Source organism: Dermochelys coriacea, chromosome 6, assembly GCF_009764565.3.
Source record: "Dermochelys coriacea isolate rDerCor1 chromosome 6, rDerCor1.pri.v4, whole genome shotgun sequence".
Classification (NCBI taxonomy): domain Eukaryota; kingdom Metazoa; phylum Chordata; order Testudines; family Dermochelyidae; genus Dermochelys; species Dermochelys coriacea.
This window is the reverse complement of record NC_050073.1, coordinates 66,817,305-66,836,188: the sequence shown is the minus strand read 5'-3', so window position 1 is coordinate 66,836,188 and position 18,884 is coordinate 66,817,305. Positions and strand designations below refer to the sequence as shown.

Genomic DNA, 18,884 nt, shown 5'->3' with positions numbered 1-18,884 from the left:
GACCTTACAGCAGCACAGCTGTACCGCTATAGCAGTACCGCTGTAAGGTCTCCTCTGTAGCTTCTCTATGTCAGAGTGGCAGTAGCTACAATTCTTCCATCAGCCTAGCACTGCCTATGCTGGGGGTTAGGTTGATATAGTTATGTCTCTAAGGGGGTGTGGATTTTTCACACTCCTGAAAGATGTAGCTATACAGATGTAAGTTCCTAGCGTTGACCAACACTTAGACAAAAGCCCATCCCACCTCCAACAAATCTCCCTTCCCATTCCCCCAAAATGAAAAACAGCATATTACTGGCCAGATATAGTGCTAGAGTATTTGGGCTGAATTTCAGAAAGGGGACATGCATCTTTCATTTTGTAAAAATACATATCCAATCTTCACAGCACTACATAATGGACCAAATTCAAAGGTGATAAAAGTTACACACTGAGTAAGGGGCATAGCAGCAGCACTGTACCAGAAAAACAAAATGGTTATGAAAGTTTGGAGTGTGATAGGCCAATTAATCTTGCATCTTCCTTTCGCTGCTTGCTACTACAACCTTGCCCTTCCTCCTCCTGGGTAAAAAATTTACAAAAGAAGTTCTAAAGAATGTAATACCAAAAGATATGCTTATTATAGTTTTTTTTAAACCAACCAACCAACCAACGGAATTTAATAGAGAATTCTATCCTTACAACAGCATTCCATAAAATGGTTTAAAAAACCCCCTACACTAGAAAGGGTATCATTTGCTATAGCTGTTTTGGGGGTAATGTCTATAAAAGTCTATTATATTCCTATAGAACTACATTGGAATCAATCCTATTAATAAATTCTCTAGGACTTGACCAAATGAAATTACTACCATTTATCTCAAAGTTTGGGCCAATATTAGAGATATTTCTTGCCTCATAACATCTGTACAGGTAGAGATTTGAAAATTTTGTGGGGACAGGACATAGGAACACTTTTTTTTAAGTGCACAAAAGGTTATTTTTTAAAGACAATGGTACTATACAAAAAATCATAGCAGCTTCATAAATAGTTACAAGAAGGAATAGATTCCCTCACTGTAATATCATCTTTGCAGGACTTACCCGTGGGCTGGCTATGCACAGGAAGGATGGCAGTTCAGTGACCTGGCAGCACCGGACCGATGAGGTAGCTGATCTCCTTCGATGTATGACATGGTCTGAATAGCCAGTAACTGTTTTACAGTGGCTACTGAACACAAGGTTCTAAAAATTAAATTAAATAAAGAGTTAATTCAACCAAGAAGGGAATCCTTTTTAGTTGTTTACCTCTGTGTCAGAAAGAATGATAATGAACCATCACCAAAGAATTTCCTTGGGAACAGGGATCTTTACATAGCTACTGTAATGTTAGTACACAGAATTCTCAGTGCCTCCATTTTCAACTTCCATTTTCAATTAGAAAAGGAGACTCTGCCCAGCTGCCACTTCTCCCCCTCTAGACAGATATTCTAGAATTGGACACACTGTTTTGACTCCTCAGCACTTTTTCACCTTAGCTTTTAATGGCAGGAAAGCCAATACATATTCCAGTAAGGATGACCCTCTCTCACACTACTCTAAGGCACGCCCTATGTGGATAGAAAGAACCTTAGCAGGAGAGAGCTCTAGAAGGACATCAGAGGTGAACAGATTGTTATATTTCCACTATTTACATCCCTTTTCTAATCCTTTTTCCTCTTTCCATGCAAAATTGCTCTTGAATTTATCACTGGTGGCCTGAGGGTGCTGGCACTTAGGGTGTATATCCCATTGCCAGAATTGTGGTGCCCACATAATGGCAGATCCCTCATTTTACAAAGGATACTTTTGGCATCATGAAAGTAGATGGAGCCAAAATTGTGGGATCTGGGATGGCACTGCAGTTTAAAGAAAGGAAAGCCTCTCAATATGCTCTGCTCCTCAAGGAAAACAATGAAAAACCAACTACTTCAGAACAATTTTGCTTGCTTATATTAGTTTCTGTCCCTCTTTCCCTTTGTCTTTATTACCATACATATCTGTATCAAAATATGACTTGTGTGATTTAGAGACTAATCCACTCCTGATGCTTACTCTGTATCTGAACTTGTAATCTTCTGATCACAATTAGTTGCTGTGGGATAATTATGATGTCAAAAATGGGAGATAGTTTCAGGGGGACACTAGCAGCAGGAGCAGATGAACTAAGAAACATATCTTTTATTTTCATAAAATCAAAGGATTTGTTGTAGGGAGTCAGACCCCTAGTTCATTAAGCTCTGTAAGTAACAACCATTACCTGATGCTTCAGAGAAAGACAACTCAAAACATACACATCCCATAATGCCTCTAAATCAATTGTGTGTCAGTTAATATAGGGAGAAAATTCTTTCTGATCCATAGATCTAGGCTCTGTAATGAAAACTGAAAGGAAAAAATCTGACACCAACAGAAATGTTTCTAAATGGTACTGCAGAACTTCCATGAGATATCAGCAGGTCTTTAGCTGGATTCTGCCACTTTACAGTCCAAGCAAACACAAGAGCTAAATACTATAACTGAAAATTTACCTTAACTGCAAAACAAAAAAATATTCTCATGGCTCAATAATTTAAAACTCTCAAAAACAATGGAGGTAACTGTCTTCATGGTCAATCTATGCTAGTAGCCCTTCTGTCACCGCAGATCTCCAAGTACACTCAGTCAGCCCCATCTGTGAAAGCAGTGTTGCAGCTGCTACCTGTCTAGCTCCAGGCCTTGAGCTGGCACCAAGCAAATTCATACATTCTGACTCAACTCCTGCCCCTCAATCTGATTGAGTCCAGACTGGATTGATTCTTCTTTTACATAATTTGAACAGGGTCAGGAATTTCTCAGCAAGTTCTTTGACAGCAAGCACTGGAATACTGGCTGCAGCTCTGGCTGTTGCACATTTTTGTTTTTTTATTTCCTAGAGAGAGAGTTGGGGATGAGGTGGTGGGAAACTGGAATTGCTCTCCACACAAAGCCTGCAGTGTAGGATACTGTATTGCAACAATTAGCTAAAAAAAATGTTTATTCCACTGATACACACTTTCCACAGGACATCTTCACTGTTTGAGTCTCCTTTGGGCACGGACATAAAAAAGCAAGCCATGTTGGCTTCAGCCCAATTAGAAACAGGAAAAAACAAAGGAAAGACTTCTAAGACAATATCTCAAATAAGGAACACCAAATTATATTTTGTATGCATGTATACAAAGAACATTAAGAGACTTTTAATACAGAGTCTACTTCTCCATGTTATCTGAACACAAATTATGAGACAGTCACAAGAGAAGTGTCCCTGTTTGAATTCCATGACGTGCTGCCATTAAATATTTATGATTGGAGCAGGCAATAGATATATCAGACACAGTTGAAAACTAGCTTCCCATCAGATTCACATACATGGGAAGGAACTGAGTAAGGTTACAGGACATGGCATAGATACAACTCTAGGATGGATCAAATACCCTTGTGCAACTAAAGCCAAGAACAAAAAAGGGGGGGGGCCACGCGGGGGGAAATGTCACAAAATAAGAATTAAGGTAGTACCTGGCACAAGGGTGCAGTCACTAAGCAGTGCTGTAAAAGCCTTCTTTCTGCTGGAAAATGGACTGTAAAATGAGGAGACACAGGCTTCCTGCAGTCTCACTAAACTTTACTGCGTTCCCAGATTTCTCAAACACAAATGAGGAAACGAAAGGAAACAAGGTGCTGTCTCCCACTATATCATATTAGCATACATTATATTTATAATATATATTGTTCTGAAAAGGAGATGTGAGAGAACCTGCCCAACCACACACACACACACACACACACACACACACACACACACACACACACACACACACTAAAAGTAGTTATAATTTCAGTGCTAACATGAGCAAGGTCACTCAAGACAGCATTCAACTGTTTCCTTAATCCCAAGAGGGATATTTAAGAAATTCTGGATTATCTTTGTACTTTAACAGATTATGTTTATATTTCACACTTTCAATTGGAAGTGTTGACCTGAAGCACGAGAGAAAAGACTTTCCATGTTTATACTGTTTTCTTTTTTTCTGTGTGGTTTCCTATGTGCTCTTATCTGGTTCAAGCCTGCATGCAGACCCAAGGAGCATGAAAACGTCTCAAGCCGGTTTGCAATAAGAAAGTGACTTTGTATTTTTCCAATACACACATAACTGAAATAAGACAACTGAGTAACAGCTTATTCTTTACCTGCTATTTTGATTTTGCATGGCTGACAGAAATGAAATTTAGATGTCTGTAAACTGCACAGATAGGACTCTGAAACCACATAGGGAGTGCAGATATACGGTAATACGTGTATCCTAAAGACCCACTTTAATTATTATTACCATATTTTAAACTAATTTAAACAGGCCCCAAGTTGCAACATACTCTAGCTGAGAGGAATGGACAAAGCTCCCAAGAGCCTTTCAGCCCTAGAGTCAAGCTTCCTCTAGATCTACCAAAGGTAACACAAGCACCCCTCTGATGTACACACTACTGGATTTCCCACCCTGGCTGGCTCAGCTTTGCCTGGAGGAGCTGCTGGCTACAACACTCACAACACCTGGACCAATAGTGACATGTGACTGCATCTTTGCCATGGAAACAGAGATGATTTGGAGAACTGGATGATATTTATGTCTTGCCAGGTTCTAGTACAAAAGGGACTGTATTATTCTCAACATAGTAATACTAATGGGAGTAACAAGTAACAGCTACATGAGCACACTATCAAGAGAATACATCTTGAATTCAACACCAAAATGCACTTGTTTTCTGCACTTTCCATTTAGCTGAGACATCCACTTTTATTTATTTTTAAATATGTATGTTGCCCAATCCAAACCCAACCCATACTTCAGGATGGACACCCAGCATTTTAGATCCAGGTTTTGTTCACAGCTTTTCCACTTATGCAAATATGAATACTAACCTTTTTAAGTACACACAACTCAATTCATACTATGAACTGCTATCCTCTGCAAGGCAGTTTTCAAATAATCAATTTATCAACAATTGGAGGCTACTCAATTGTATGGGCCACTGACTTTGGGCTGGCCGCAATCAAGCCAAGAGAAAATATCATCCCTGAAGCCTAAAAATTCAAGTGTACAGAGGCCCTACTCCCAATAATATTTGATTTCTCTGGTACATAGAAAAATGTTTATAGACATATTAGTCCACTACATTATCTATATCAATTATATCTGTGTCAGTTATATCTTTGTAAAAGTAACTAATATTTCAGCTCATGTACAAAAAGAGTTACTTGCCCTAGTGTGTACTGTCTTGTCACCCTTTACTGTGATAGGCTTTCAAAGCCTCTAAGGTTTTTTATAAAGCACACAGTGAGAACCAGGAAGAGTTTCCCTCTTCTCCTTCTTGATAGTGCATGGTTTATGAGACTAGTACTACACATGCACTCCATAACAGGCTTCGCAGGGTTCCAGAAAATGTACTTCAGCCAAAACCCCACACAGGAATCTCATAAGAGAAGAGCAGACATTTCATCAAGCCAGATATGGAATCATGGTCTAAATTCCAGCACAGCCAAAGTTAAATGGTGTATGCACATGGTTGCCCTGCTGTTTTTGTTTGACTGAAAATTAGACGGGCTTATTTTTCTTGGCTTTTCCGATAATGCTAAAAATATGACAAACCAAGCACAAGATTGGTTTCCTACCTGTTATGCATCTTCAATTTCAACTTCCCCTTCAACTAAATTCTGGCTACCTGTTTCTTTCCACACAGACATTGTCTCCTTTCCCTCTCCAGAATTCACATTCAGAGAAATTAGACATGCCCAAACAAGACCCCACTGCTTCAGAAAAGGTCTCCCTCCCTGCAGATAAGCTAGGTGCTACTTAATGAATGATCTGTCTTTTGTGAATTTGATTCTTCATTTTAACACAGGATCAATTATCAAAACTCAAGATATACTGTATATTTCCAAATGATGATATCATTTTTAATCATAAAGAAGAGACATTCATTCTGGCAAAAGGTGGGAAAAGAAACTGACTTTGTATTGTGCACTAATACACTAATACTGTGCACTAACAGATCTGGGTTCCATCTGATCAGCCGAAGAAGCAAATTCCAGAGTTGAAAGACATACCACTGAGGATAGCTAACTACCAACCCCCAGACATTTAAGATTCAGACACTGTTAGGTTGAGATCTCTGTTCATCCCAAAGGCTGCAGCAGTAGCATATGAGAGTGCGGAGGGAAAAAAGCAACCTCTTGGACAGCTAGGACCCAAGCCATAATAGGCTTTGCACCTTAGAACTACAAACTAATTTCTTCTGGCTATTTCCTAACTTTATTCACTCTTCAGTCCCCTTTGAAATACTTTACATTCTGTAGGATCTGTCTGCTCCCTTACCTTACCCAACACTACAGCTTCCAGGGTTTATGTGCCATCTTCTATGTGGCAATTCAACTGACCCACAACCCACAGCTCCCGAGACTCATGCAGTTACTCTGCTTAGTTTTTCAATAAATTTTATCCCATGTCTCCTGAGCTCAGGTGCAGAATCCACTTCCGGCAACTAGCTACTCAAGTGGTCTTGCTTTAAGGACATTTGTAAGATTCTAAATTAACTCGTAGCCCTTTCATTTTCTCTGGCTTCTATAGCACTTGGACTTGAAAGTACAAGTAACAATCAACATTCAGCACATTTCGCTCTTGAGCATGACTGGCTTCTCATTTGACTAGTTATGAGAAAACAAAGTTCTTGTATGGAATGCCAAAAAGCAAAACTTGGTCCTGTGACAGCATTTCCAAGCTTGAGAGGGTGAGGGAAAAAGGGCTGATGGTTACAAAATTTTGGAAACTCGATTTTTGCATTAAGTCCAACAGGAACTCAGTTTATATTTAATATAAAGTAAAACACATTCAGCAGCTTTTATCTGGAAATGCACAGATAATGCAAAGAACAACTTTAAGGATCCCAAGCTATGTAGTGGTTCAAGCTAAGGACAGAAGGCCAGGAAAAGCTTTGGCTTAGAAACATGAACTGTGATCTGATTCACTACATGGTTCTGGGTTTTGAGAATCTGGCCTAGTTGAAAAGTTGGATAAAACTGGAACCTCACAATGAGACTGCAGCTGCGGTGTCCTGCGTAATTACAAAAATAAAACACCCAATATGCCTGCACCATAAAACCTATTAACACTGACTTCATTATAGGATTGAAATGTCACCCTAATTAATCAAAGAGAAAATATTCATGGGAAGAAGTGGGAAAGAAAGCTCAAGAGGAAGAACAAACCAGAAAAGCAGTTAAGTGTATCCTGCCAAGTAAAGAGAATCGAGTTGATGATCCGACAGACAGAAATTTTCACTCTCCAACAATGTGATCCTATGTCAATACTGTCAATCATGCTATGAAGAAGCTTGTCCAGGTAAGTAAAGATAGTATTTTTGACTGGTTAGTGCTTCCTAATAGCAGATTGATTGTGGTGCACAGAATGCATACCAGTTATGAATCAGAGCACGTCCAGCAGAACAAAGAAGAGAGTCCAACTCACTCAGTAAGACAAAGATCTATCAGACTGCCCAATGTCTTCAGCAAGAATCATCAGTTTCCCCTACTGACATCTTCCACTGTCTGCAAGGAGTGCATTACTGACCTGTCCTGTCCAGAAAAGCAGTACTTGATCTAAAGCCAGCCCTAAGACTCAAAAAATTGTGAGTTGGTTTAAAAATCATGATGATATATATACATAGTCTCATACACACACACACAAAATTTGGGGTTCTTTTTATTTGCCTCATGGTTTTTGAGGGCAAGATTTTCAAAGGCACAAAGGGGAGTCACATGCTTAACTCTCAGACTTCCAGTGAAAACTGAGCAACTAACTCCCCTTTGTGCCTTTGAAAATCTCTCCTGAGCCACTTGGATTTTTCAAGATTTTCTCCACAGCTAAGGGAGCTAAAAATTTACATATTTTCAAATAAAGCTGTGGCTTTAAGAAAAAAAACAGCTAATGCTGTGAGACTTGTGATAACGTGGCAAGAATTGGTAACACTGCACTTATAACACTCTGGTATCCACCCCAGCTCCCTTTATGCATTATTCTAGTCACTGAGTCCACAGATGCTTGCAATAGTTAAAGTTTGAAAAAACAGCAGGGAGAGCTTAAAACTCACACAAGCACTGGAGATGGTAGCTCCTAGGCACTTGGCATCTTCCTCACAAAAAGAGCAGTAACTCTGTATTAAAGTATCACTCCCTCCCACATAGCACATGGCTCCAGCACATCCTGTCTATGTTCTTCCTGCCCTCACTCTCACAAAAAAATCCATCCTACCTACTCCCATAACCCAAAAGAGATTTGGGGTTTATCATCGAATATTCCAGAATAAGGCACATTCCATTCCATAAATTCACACATGAGCCACTCCAACTCCCCCGAATTATTCACATGGAAGTGAATAAGTGAAAGTCCAGATACAAAATAATTTAGGGCTAGATTCACACTTGCCAAACTGTACTCAGAAGACTGGAAGGAGATGCGGGTGGCACAGGTGGTATTAAACCACCTCTCTATTTCCCTAATGGTGGGATTGGCGAGCAGATACTAGTCCATGTGCAAGACAGAATGGCCCTAAACCTGCTCTACCTTATGTCAGACGCTTATGGTCTCAAAGGGCTTTTTCAGCAGCTATGGATCAGGCAGCTGTAATAGCTTCCTGGCCACGACCCTTGTGCCAGGCTTGGGAAGGGGTAGGGGTATAGGCGCCATTATGTTGACCTTTTATCACATGGGGATTCACCTGTGCTGGGATAATTCCCAAATAGCTAGTTAAGCCTAGTTTTTGGCACAATGCAGATTTAAATGGCCAGAAAATCTGAAATTTAACCAAAAGCAAGTGCCAGGTACATGGGCTCAAATTACTGATCTGAACTGCTGCATGGATTGCTTGTACTATTGTTGATGAGGCTATATTGCCCAATACTGCACCACACTGTAGCACACAGCCCCAGAATCAGGCCAGTGATATCACTACAATCCTAACCACAAAGCACATGAGAAAAAAGAATAAATATATCTTGTGGCCGCTATGTGTTAGACATTTCAGGTGCAGCCTGGACTGCTGTACAGGTACTAGAACTAGTACTTCATTACATATAGGAGATACAGCTTAAGAGCAATATCAGGGCTCCATAATCCCCCAGATCAGCAGCATGGCCAGTTTTCTCTGCGAGTGAGCTGCATCTCACAATAGCATCAATTTTCCATTCTCAGTCTACAGCTTGGCGACAGCATCACATTATATGTAACAGACATGAGCCGAGGAACAGAAATGCACTCCCCACTAGGCTAGGTTGTGCTGTTTCTTTTCCCTCAAGTCTCCCTCTGACACCCTGCCCCGAGCACAAACACTCTGATTTTCTTCAACCGCCATTTTTGTTGTTGAGTGCAAAAAAGATACCCTCTGGTCAATGGCTGAGTATAGCATACAAAAGGGTTACTAAAATGTGGGTATTTATTTATTATGCTCCCACTGCCTGGGTACATTACATAATTTAAAAACGAAACATCAACTCTGAGGCCTGCACCGGCTGCAGGAGCCTCTCGTAACCCTTCCCCCCGAATCAGCCATCCCTAAGGGGAAAACTTTCCGAAGACTTTACCCAAGATCAAAGATCAAGCTGAAACTTGGTTGAAGAGATGAGCCTCGCACTGGGAACTGAAAGTCAGCTAATCTGCACTCTGGTATACAGATATATTTATTTAATTATTAATAATACGCTACGTATGGTATATAAAAATACGTAGAAAGACTAAAGTCCACTTTAATGATCTTAACTTTTCTTAGGGAGTGATGTATAATTAACTGTCACACTGCACCCATCATAAAAGGAAGCTTATTTCCATGTCAATCCTTCCATGTGTTTTAGAAGGATGGAAGGGTTCTCCCTGTTTCCCCTTCACTACAGCCTGCTAGTATTTACTGAATAGAGGATCTGCATGTCTTTGAAAATTTTCCTTACCTGCAGAAAAGTGCAGCTGTGCAGGTTGGGAAGAGAGAATGGAAAATTGACTCCCAGCAAGAAATCTTTATTCCCCAGACATTGAGTCCTCTGTGGGTGTTCCCCTTCTGGATCTGACCAGGAGCGCAAGTGATGGAGCCTGTAGGAGGCTTTCAGAGACAGGAAAAGAGCTAACCATCTGAAATAAACAACAGTAAATGCACTTATTCACTGCTCCGTGGAGGGGGCTTAAATAGATACACCAGGACTGTAGTTGGCATGTCTTATTCCTTTAAGATTTCATTTTTACAGTATCTGGCTTTGGGGAAACAGGTTTTTTTTCCCCAATCCACTTTCCAATTTAACTATTTCTCATTTTTACTAGTATCTTTCTCTGACTTCTCCACAAGCACCTGCACATATACATTCTCATGGTAAGAAGAATGTACAGAGCCACACAAAGATCTACGTGAACGTTGTCACTTCAGAAGAAAAAGTCTTATCACGTTACTGAACCACAGAACAGAAGTGACTGGTCCAATAATCTCAACCATGAAAACCTAGAACACTTGCCTATTACCTAAGAAAGATATCTAGATTATACTGCCCTCATTTTTATGTTGAATTTTCTTTCAATTAACAGCATGGTACTAATCCATTTTGCAAAAAATGCTCACTTCAAAATTTTAAGAATCAGAATTTTCATTTTATATAATACTATGGAGGAGGGTGTTAATGTAAGCAGGCTTGGCAGGGTTTGATTTAAATTGATAGATGTCTGTAGAAATCCATTTCAGCTGACACACTGAAATCGACCCCAAAAAAATCCAACAGTAACAGCAGGAACGAGTGCAGCCCCTTGGCACCACGCACCTGCAGAGATCGAATGTCACTGGCCCTGTGGCAGCACAGGAAGCCCTCTGCAGCCATGCTCTTTCACTCCCATGACATTGGGGCTGCAGAGGGCTCCCTGCATTGCTGGAGGGCTGAAACAGGTATACGTAAGGCTGCAGTACTAGCAGGCAGAGAAAAGACCTCCAGCAAAGACTGCAAGGAGGGGAAGCAGCCTCCAAAATGTGAAGGAGGCCACCCTGGCACTGAATTGCTCTGTCACTGGGCAGGAACCATTCACCAGCAGGCTCAAGTCCCAATGACCAGAGGCTTGTCCTCCTTCTTGGGGCCCTGGTCATGGGGTCTCTGCTCTGCCTTGCCAGGAGCACCGCTTCCTCAGCATCTCTTATGCCTGAAGGGATCAGGTGTCATCAGCCCAGCAGCCACCCAGGGAGCCCTCTGCAGCTCTACTCTCCCAGTCCCGCTCAGTCAATCACCAGCCCTGAACGTGGGAGCCATCCCTCAGCTGCAGGGTACCCCCCAACCCCAGGCTAGGGGCTCCTCATCCTCCTCACAGCCCTGACTGGGTGCCTTGGGCCCCTTGGTGGGTTGCACTGGCCTGCTGTCAGTGCCATAAAACCGCTGCAGCCCCGCTGTCTACTACAGTGGAGTTCACAGTGCAAATCCAGAATGGAGTCCTTCATGGTTAAAAGTCTATCAACCTGCAAGTATGCCTTGGAGAATCATTCCATGCTGTGATTGGCACACATGGAAGGAAGGCAACAGTAACTTCAGTTGAAGTATAGCCAATATTATGGCCCAGGGTAATTCTCTATGAATTTTATAATATACAAAGAGAGAAGAAAAAAATTAATAAAAACAGAGAAGTAGTGTTGTCTATGGAAGGCTGGATTTTATTCTTGCCTTGGCTCTGCTGTGACACCATGGGCAAATCTTTTCCTTCACACCCTTTGCCTGTCTTGTCTATGTAGAGTGTAAACTCTTTGGGGTACAGACTGTCTTTCTCACTGTGTGTGCGCAAAATGCCTAACACAACAGGCCTCTTATCTTGGTTGATGCCTCTAGACACTACTGTAATACAAATTAATAATAAGTGATAGCTGATCATAGCCCAAGAATATGCAAGTTTATTACAGAAATACTTATTAAACTGCACATACTTTTCCTCTAAGTTTCTTTATAAAATTAACTGAATAGAATTACTTTCCTCACCTGGCTAAATGTCCCTGATTCATGAGGTTTGCCATTTCTGCTGGAGACACATCAATAAATCGGAGGAAAGAAAAACAACTTTCTTCCTTGGCACCTAAGATCACAAAAATGTCAAAGTTAAGGCTGACACCTGTTGCAGGTCCACATACAGGAGACAATCAACACACATGACCAGTCCGGGTGAATTCTGATCCCAAGGTTCTAGACATCCAAATGCCTTATTACAAAAAGAATGTGAAATGATACAGGAACTCTTAGTGTAACCTATCCCTTTAGAGAAGTGGTTCTCAAACTTATTTGATCAGGCTCCCCTTCTTTGTGTTTGTAGTAGTTTACATCCCCCCCCCACCACCACACAAGTACATATGTGGATATATGTGACGGTGGTGCTTCACTTGAGTCAGTTTTGGCTTCTTTGTTTTTCACCTGAAGTGTTTATTTTTCCTGTTGCACAAATGAGCCAATGAACCATTGTAATAAAAGCAAAAGCAAAACTGTGATTGTGGTCCATACTTACAATTAAATTTGCACATCTTGTCATAGCAAACAGATTAACGGACAGATGGCGACAACTTTGTATAATGTTATGCAAGCTTAACAAATCAGTTAAAATGCACAGCACCATCTGAGGCCCTTATGTCTGTAGGAATCAACTTTGCTAGTTATTAATTGCTATAGGTACAATGTGTGCAATAATTCCCCCCCCCAAAATACATTCCGCACCCCTAACCCTGGGGGGCCCATCCCCCAGTTTGAGAACCTCTGCTTTAGAGGATGCTAAAGGTATCACCTTGATTGCTATTCCCTGAATTCAAGTCACTGTTTCTGGGCCAGACAAGAGGAGGAATATTAAAGATGTAGGAAGGGGTACACTCATTTAGTTTCATATTCTTACCATATTTAAGTCTCCACCCATCATTACATTTTTCTATTCAGTTAATGCAAAAATCTATCTCCCTGAAGATTTATCAAGCCAAAACTAATGAACAGTTATAGAGCAGCCAATGGGATATGCAGAAGAGCTGTACAGACAGCACCCGATCACCCATGAAGCCCACATCCCTGTGGCTGCGCAAAGTCCTTCTGACTTCAACGGAACTCAACACAGATTAAGGGGTCCATACTAACAGATTTTGATGCAGGAATAAAGCCTTAAGTGAGCTCCTGCTCCTCTTCCAAAATCTACCCTCTCTTTCGGCAAGTCAATTACCAGATTCTCTCTTACTAGCACAGTTAGTAATAGCCATTTTAAATAGAATACTACATCAAATGTATAAAGCTTGTTTAGTTTTCTGTTCAACTGGTCACTAATTTGGATCCAGCAGTCTCTCAGTTTAATTCAGGTCCTTATCCATTCTCCTACTCATCCATAGGAAAGAGGAACATGTAGCTTGGTGTACAATAGAAATTGTACTAAAATGCTCCTGAGGTTTCACTAGATTGAATCTACGAAGCATTCACAAACCTCAAACTAGTGTACAAAAGCCGTATTAACTCTTTTAAACTGGACTAAAAGGGCAAGAGAGAAGAGCAGAAGAACGTTGAGGTTAAATAGAGCTCTTTTGGATTATCCTTCTATCTTGCCTTTTATTAATCAACTGAAATAAGCTTCAAAGTAGCAGCCGTGTTAGTCTGTATCCGCAAAAAGAAAATCAGATGAAGTGAGCTGTAGCTCATGAAAGCTTATGCTCAAATAAATTTGTTAGTCTCTAAGGTGCCACAAATACTCCTTTTCTTTTTGTGAAATAAGCTTGTTGACTTCATGTCAAGTGTTAAGGTTGAAAGGTTCTAATGAATTGTGACCAGAGAGGCACAGAATCTATAGTCCCAGGGAGAAGTTAATCTACACCAATTCTCCCTCCAAATAAGACAGCTTGCAACATCATACTGCAGCATGCTAGCCACCTTAACTGCTTCCCCAGGGAAGTAAACCTACCCTTCCTATGGAAAAGAGACTGCTGGATGTGGTCCGGAGCGAATGGCGAAAGTAAAACCCGTAACCATCTGAAAATGAACAGAACAAAATAAAAAATAAGAAAGTGGTAAATTTAGTTCACATTCAATCAAGAAGTCAGAAGTACTAAGCTCTGACCCCAAACTACAGAATGACTTTCAGTTACAGTATCACAGTTTCACTCTCCTCTTGCTGTCGAGGAGTCTATAGAATTTGGTTCTTCACGTTAAGAGACCTGATCTTCTGGTTTTCCAGTATTGCATGATAATTAATTAATGAAAAGCAGCAGCCACAATATATTTTACTTAATTTAACCATGAGTCAGAACATCATTTCTGGATTGCTTTTCATATTGGGAAAGAGTGCTGATCCTATTCTTTACTATAAAATAATGGTTTATGTGATTCACTGCTCTGTGCATTTTTCATGATTGAATGAGATAAAGATTAAGCAGGCGTTGCCATAAACAGAGCAATCAGCAGACTGCACTCGAACAGCTCTTTTCCATCTGGTTTAAGCTATTACTAGCTGTCAAGGCACTGGAAGATGCTCACAACTTATCATGTTACACTTAATCAACACTGATAGCTTCCTTACATATGAAAAGCCTCTCAAGGGAAACCAGGTTCCTCCAGTATTCTACTGAAGCTTAATTCCATTACACATCATCAGCAGAAAAAGGAGAGAGTATAAATTGCTTTGTCTTACTTTTCCTGAGGGCTTGTCTACACTTACAGCACTACAGAGATGCAGCTCCACGGCTGTAGTGCTTAGTGAAGACACTACCTATGTGCTGACGAGTCTCCCGTTGGCCTAAGTACCCCACTTCCCCAAGAAACTGTAGTTATGTCGACAGAAGAACTTCTCCCAATGACATAGTGCTGTGTACACTGGGGGTTAGATCAAAATAACTACATTGCTCAGGGGTTTGGATTTTCCACACCCGAGTGACGCAGTTATACAGACATAAGTTTGTAGTATAGACCAGCACTGATCTGCTTGCTCAGTTAAAGGATTATTTGATGACTATGGCTCTGCTATGAGAGAACATTGAATATTGGATGTGTAACAGTGAAATAAAATGAAAGAAAACAGGGAAGCCACCACTTGGCTAGCACTATTTAAAAATCTCCGGGAATGGGGTTAATCAGAATTTATAGATTCATACACATTACAACACCAGAAGGGATAACTGATCATCTAGTCTGACGTCCTGTAAAACACAGGCCATATAACTTCCTTGAAATATTTCCTGTTTGAACTAAAGCACATATTTTAGAAAAACATCCAATCTTGATTTTAAAATTGCCTGTGCTGGAGAATCCACCACAACCTTTGTTAAATTGTTCCAAAGATTAATTATCTTCATTGTTAAAAACGTACGCCTTATATCTATGAATCTGTCTAGCTTCAGCTTCCAGCCATCGGTTCTTGTTATATCTTTGTTAGACTGAAGAGCCTTTTATCAAGTATTTGTTCCCCACAGAGGTACTTATGAACTGTGATTAAGTCACCCCTTAGCCTTCTCTTTGTTAAGCTGACTATCACTATAAGACATGTTTTCCACTCCTTTGATCATTCTCATGGCTCTTCTTTGAGCTCTCTTCAATATATCAACATTCTTCTTGATGTGTGGGCACCAGAACTGGACACACTATTCCAGCAGAGGCAACACCAGTGCCAAATGCAGAGGTAATATAACTTTTCTATTCCTACTTGAAATTTCCTTGTTTACGCATCCACGGATTGCGTCAACCCTATTGGTCATAGCATCACACTGGGAGCTCATGTTTGGCTGATTATCCACCATAACTCCCAAGTCATTTACAAAGCTACAGTTAAGTCTGAATAACATTATAAAAACAATGAAAAGTACTTCAACAGTTTCACTTGTCATCTAGTAGCAGGTGCCACAAGAAGCAGGTGAGCTGCAAGCCAGTAGGGACAGAGTGCCTTGGACCCATGTGGGGAAGAACCACCTCACTCTAGTCTTTAGTGACAGCTCACTCATACATCTCTCTAAAGGCATTAAATGGCTCCAGAGGGAGCTGCAGTTAGCCCTCCTCAGCAAGGAGGGTAGGACAACAAGGGGAGTTTTGAAGGTAACTAGAGGACAAGAAAAAACAAAAGGTAGACCTTACAACACTGCCTCAAAAATAACAGTGCACAAAATGCAGAGATGTGCCATAACACAACACACAATTTAGAATACAAATACCCACTTAAACAATGCTACATATCCATTCATGGATGTATCCCCCCAGCAAGAGAGTGAGAGAAAACAATATACAACTCAAACCAGCCCTATCAGCAAAATTGCAATGTTGTGTAGGCTACTGACTATTTCAGTCTCTGGCTAAAAGCTTTTCCAGCTCTGTTTTGTCTAAAATCAAAATTTTGGGAGACTGACTGACTAAAGAACCCCATAAAACCCTTGCAGAATCAAAACAGCACAAAAGAGGGAGAGCCAACATTTTAAGAGACGAAATAAAAGATACTGAATAAGTTGAAGGGAAGGTTGAATTGGCTTGCCTGTCCCGCGAGTGGTTAAAGACCCTGATCTGTCCATGACGGTAGATGAACTTTGAAATCTGGTATGGCTTTAGGGAGATGTGAAATGGAGACCAAGTTTCTTGTCGTTCAAACAGTTCTGGGTGATTACACACCTGGGTAAGAAAAGGAGGATGTCAGCTGCTTGGGTGGGGAAAAAAAATAGAAATCTAGTCATATGCAGCATTTTCCAGCCCAATGTTTAGAAAAATTGCTCACTCAAACCATGGAACCGGTGAGCACATAACTATTTGATAGAGCGTCCATCTTAGTTTAGATACCAGATAATCTTATTTCCTGACCACGTTACCTCTATTGCCTCTTCTTCCCCAATGAATGATTTCCTCAGTGATGAATAGGGACCCAATTAGCAGACACATGCACTGTATGGCAGGGGCTCTGCTTTATTGTATATATTAGAATTGCTGGTCTCAAGTTACACTGCGTTGGGGCATAACTGAGGGGTGCATGCAATCGACCAGCCCGGGTTAGGAAGTATTTTTTTGCTATGGTGTTTCCAAAATGGCTGATGATTGTACATTTTTTGTTGACCTTACCTTCCTGAACTGCATGACTAGATTCATGAGGCTACTAGTGGTGTTCTGTGCTTGCTGGGTAGTGCCCATGGAGGACTGCAGCAGGTCATCAATAGAGATTTTGTTCTTTAGAGCTTGGTACAGCAGCTTCTGCCTGGTGGTCTGCTGGCAGTACATGAGAATCTCAATCTGCAAAACAGTAATGGGATTATAGTCCTATTCTGTCCCTAAACAGAGAAATACCAGATCAAGATTCAGGACATATAACCCTTGTAGGATCATATCATAGAAAAAGCACAAAGATATTTAAGGCACCTAAAGATGCAAATAGGCACCTAATGGATTTTTAATGGTTACTATGCACGTAACTCCCATTGATTTTAGGTGCCTTTGAATATCCTGCTATGTGCCTATCTGCATCTTTAAGCACCTTTGAAAATGTGGCCCAGGATCCGTACTATGGTAAAGTCATGTCACCAAGCAGCTGTTCTCAACCCAGGGGTCACAAATCAGGTGCCAGTCATCATGATCATCCTGGCCATCCCATATTACCATATATGGGGTGGTGTTCAGTATGGAAAAGGCACTGTCAGAGCAAAGAAGAATCCCGTAAGCCCTTGTCTGCTTCATCAACGTCTCCAGCAAGCCCCTGTATATTTGAAACGTTACAGTGGTGCAGCTGCAGCATTTCAGGTGTAGACAAGACCTAAAAGTTGGTCTATACACAAACTTGCACCAAAATAACTAAATTAATTGTAACTAACACCTTTTGTTATTTTGGTGCAAGGCTATGTGTGGACACTAGTTTCTGTTTAAGAGTACACTATATCGACAGTTGGTTTGTTTTTTTAAATGGACTAGCTGTTCATATACAGCGTTGACTTATTTTCAGCTACTAAATTGCATTAAAAGAAACTAGAGACTATATCTAATAATTCCTTGTGATGGGGTGTTCACCCCCCACAAGGCAGAGCAGGTTAAAATAGGACAATGAACCTTATAGGCTGCACCTGGAAGAAAGCAAGAGACTGATAAAGGCTAATTGATGACATTCTGCTGGGAAGGAGCAGGCTGAGGCTGCATAAAGGGATGAAGCCGAGAACAGAAGGGGACTGTAGGGGAAGTAGTCAGCAGTCACTCCTTGGGTGAAAGAAGGTTTGTCTGGGGCTACAGAGTTTGGATTGATGGAAGTAGTCTATCTACAGTTATGCCCTGGGGGAGGTAGTTTGGGCTGGTAAACTGTGATGGCAGAAGACAGAAAAGAGAAGCAAGAAGGAGTCCAGGGAAATAGCCACAGATCCTGTGAGCAAGCAAACAGTAGTTACTGGACACAGGGTGCTGGGGCTGGAAACTGGAGTAGCGAGCAGGCATGGAGAAAGGGCATGGGACCTTGAACCGGAAAATTGTCTGGAATGGCATGCGGACAGCTGAGCCAGCAGCACTCTGTGATACCCCAGAAGGGGAGGGCTATACAGTGACCTGGCTGGAGGACCAACCCACAAAGGAGGAGCACCGCAAGTCCTGGAGAGTGGGGGGGGACACAGTGTGAACAACTGTTGGAAGGAGGGCATCAGATATGAATGGAGCTAATCCCCAGATGTGGCCACAATGAGGCACCTCAACAGTGAGTGAACCCCATTTTCTATATAGTCAATTGCTATAATTACCACAGTGATATTATGTAACTGGGAATGGTGGGATGGCATCCATAAGACAATCTCTGTATGTATATGTGGTCGACACTATCGACAATTTTGAGAACTTCTGCTCTAAG

General features: G+C 41.1%; 1 protein-coding gene across 1 annotated transcript in view; it reads right to left on the bottom strand.

Moving 5' to 3' along the window:
* INO80 (INO80 complex ATPase subunit) overlaps positions 1-18,884 on the bottom strand; it is a 126,829-nt gene that overhangs the window by 51,158 nt on the left and 56,787 nt on the right. Inside the window, exons 20-25 of the mRNA XM_038408051.2 lie at positions 17,132-17,299; positions 16,557-16,690; positions 14,007-14,074; positions 12,071-12,164; positions 10,028-10,205; positions 1,084-1,224 (exon numbers count right to left, since the gene is read on the bottom strand). Of these exons, the coding sequence (XP_038263979.1) occupies positions 1,084-1,224; positions 10,028-10,205; positions 12,071-12,164; positions 14,007-14,074; positions 16,557-16,690; positions 17,132-17,299 (783 nt within the window). The remainder of the gene's footprint in view (positions 1-1,083; positions 1,225-10,027; positions 10,206-12,070; positions 12,165-14,006; positions 14,075-16,556; positions 16,691-17,131; positions 17,300-18,884) is intronic.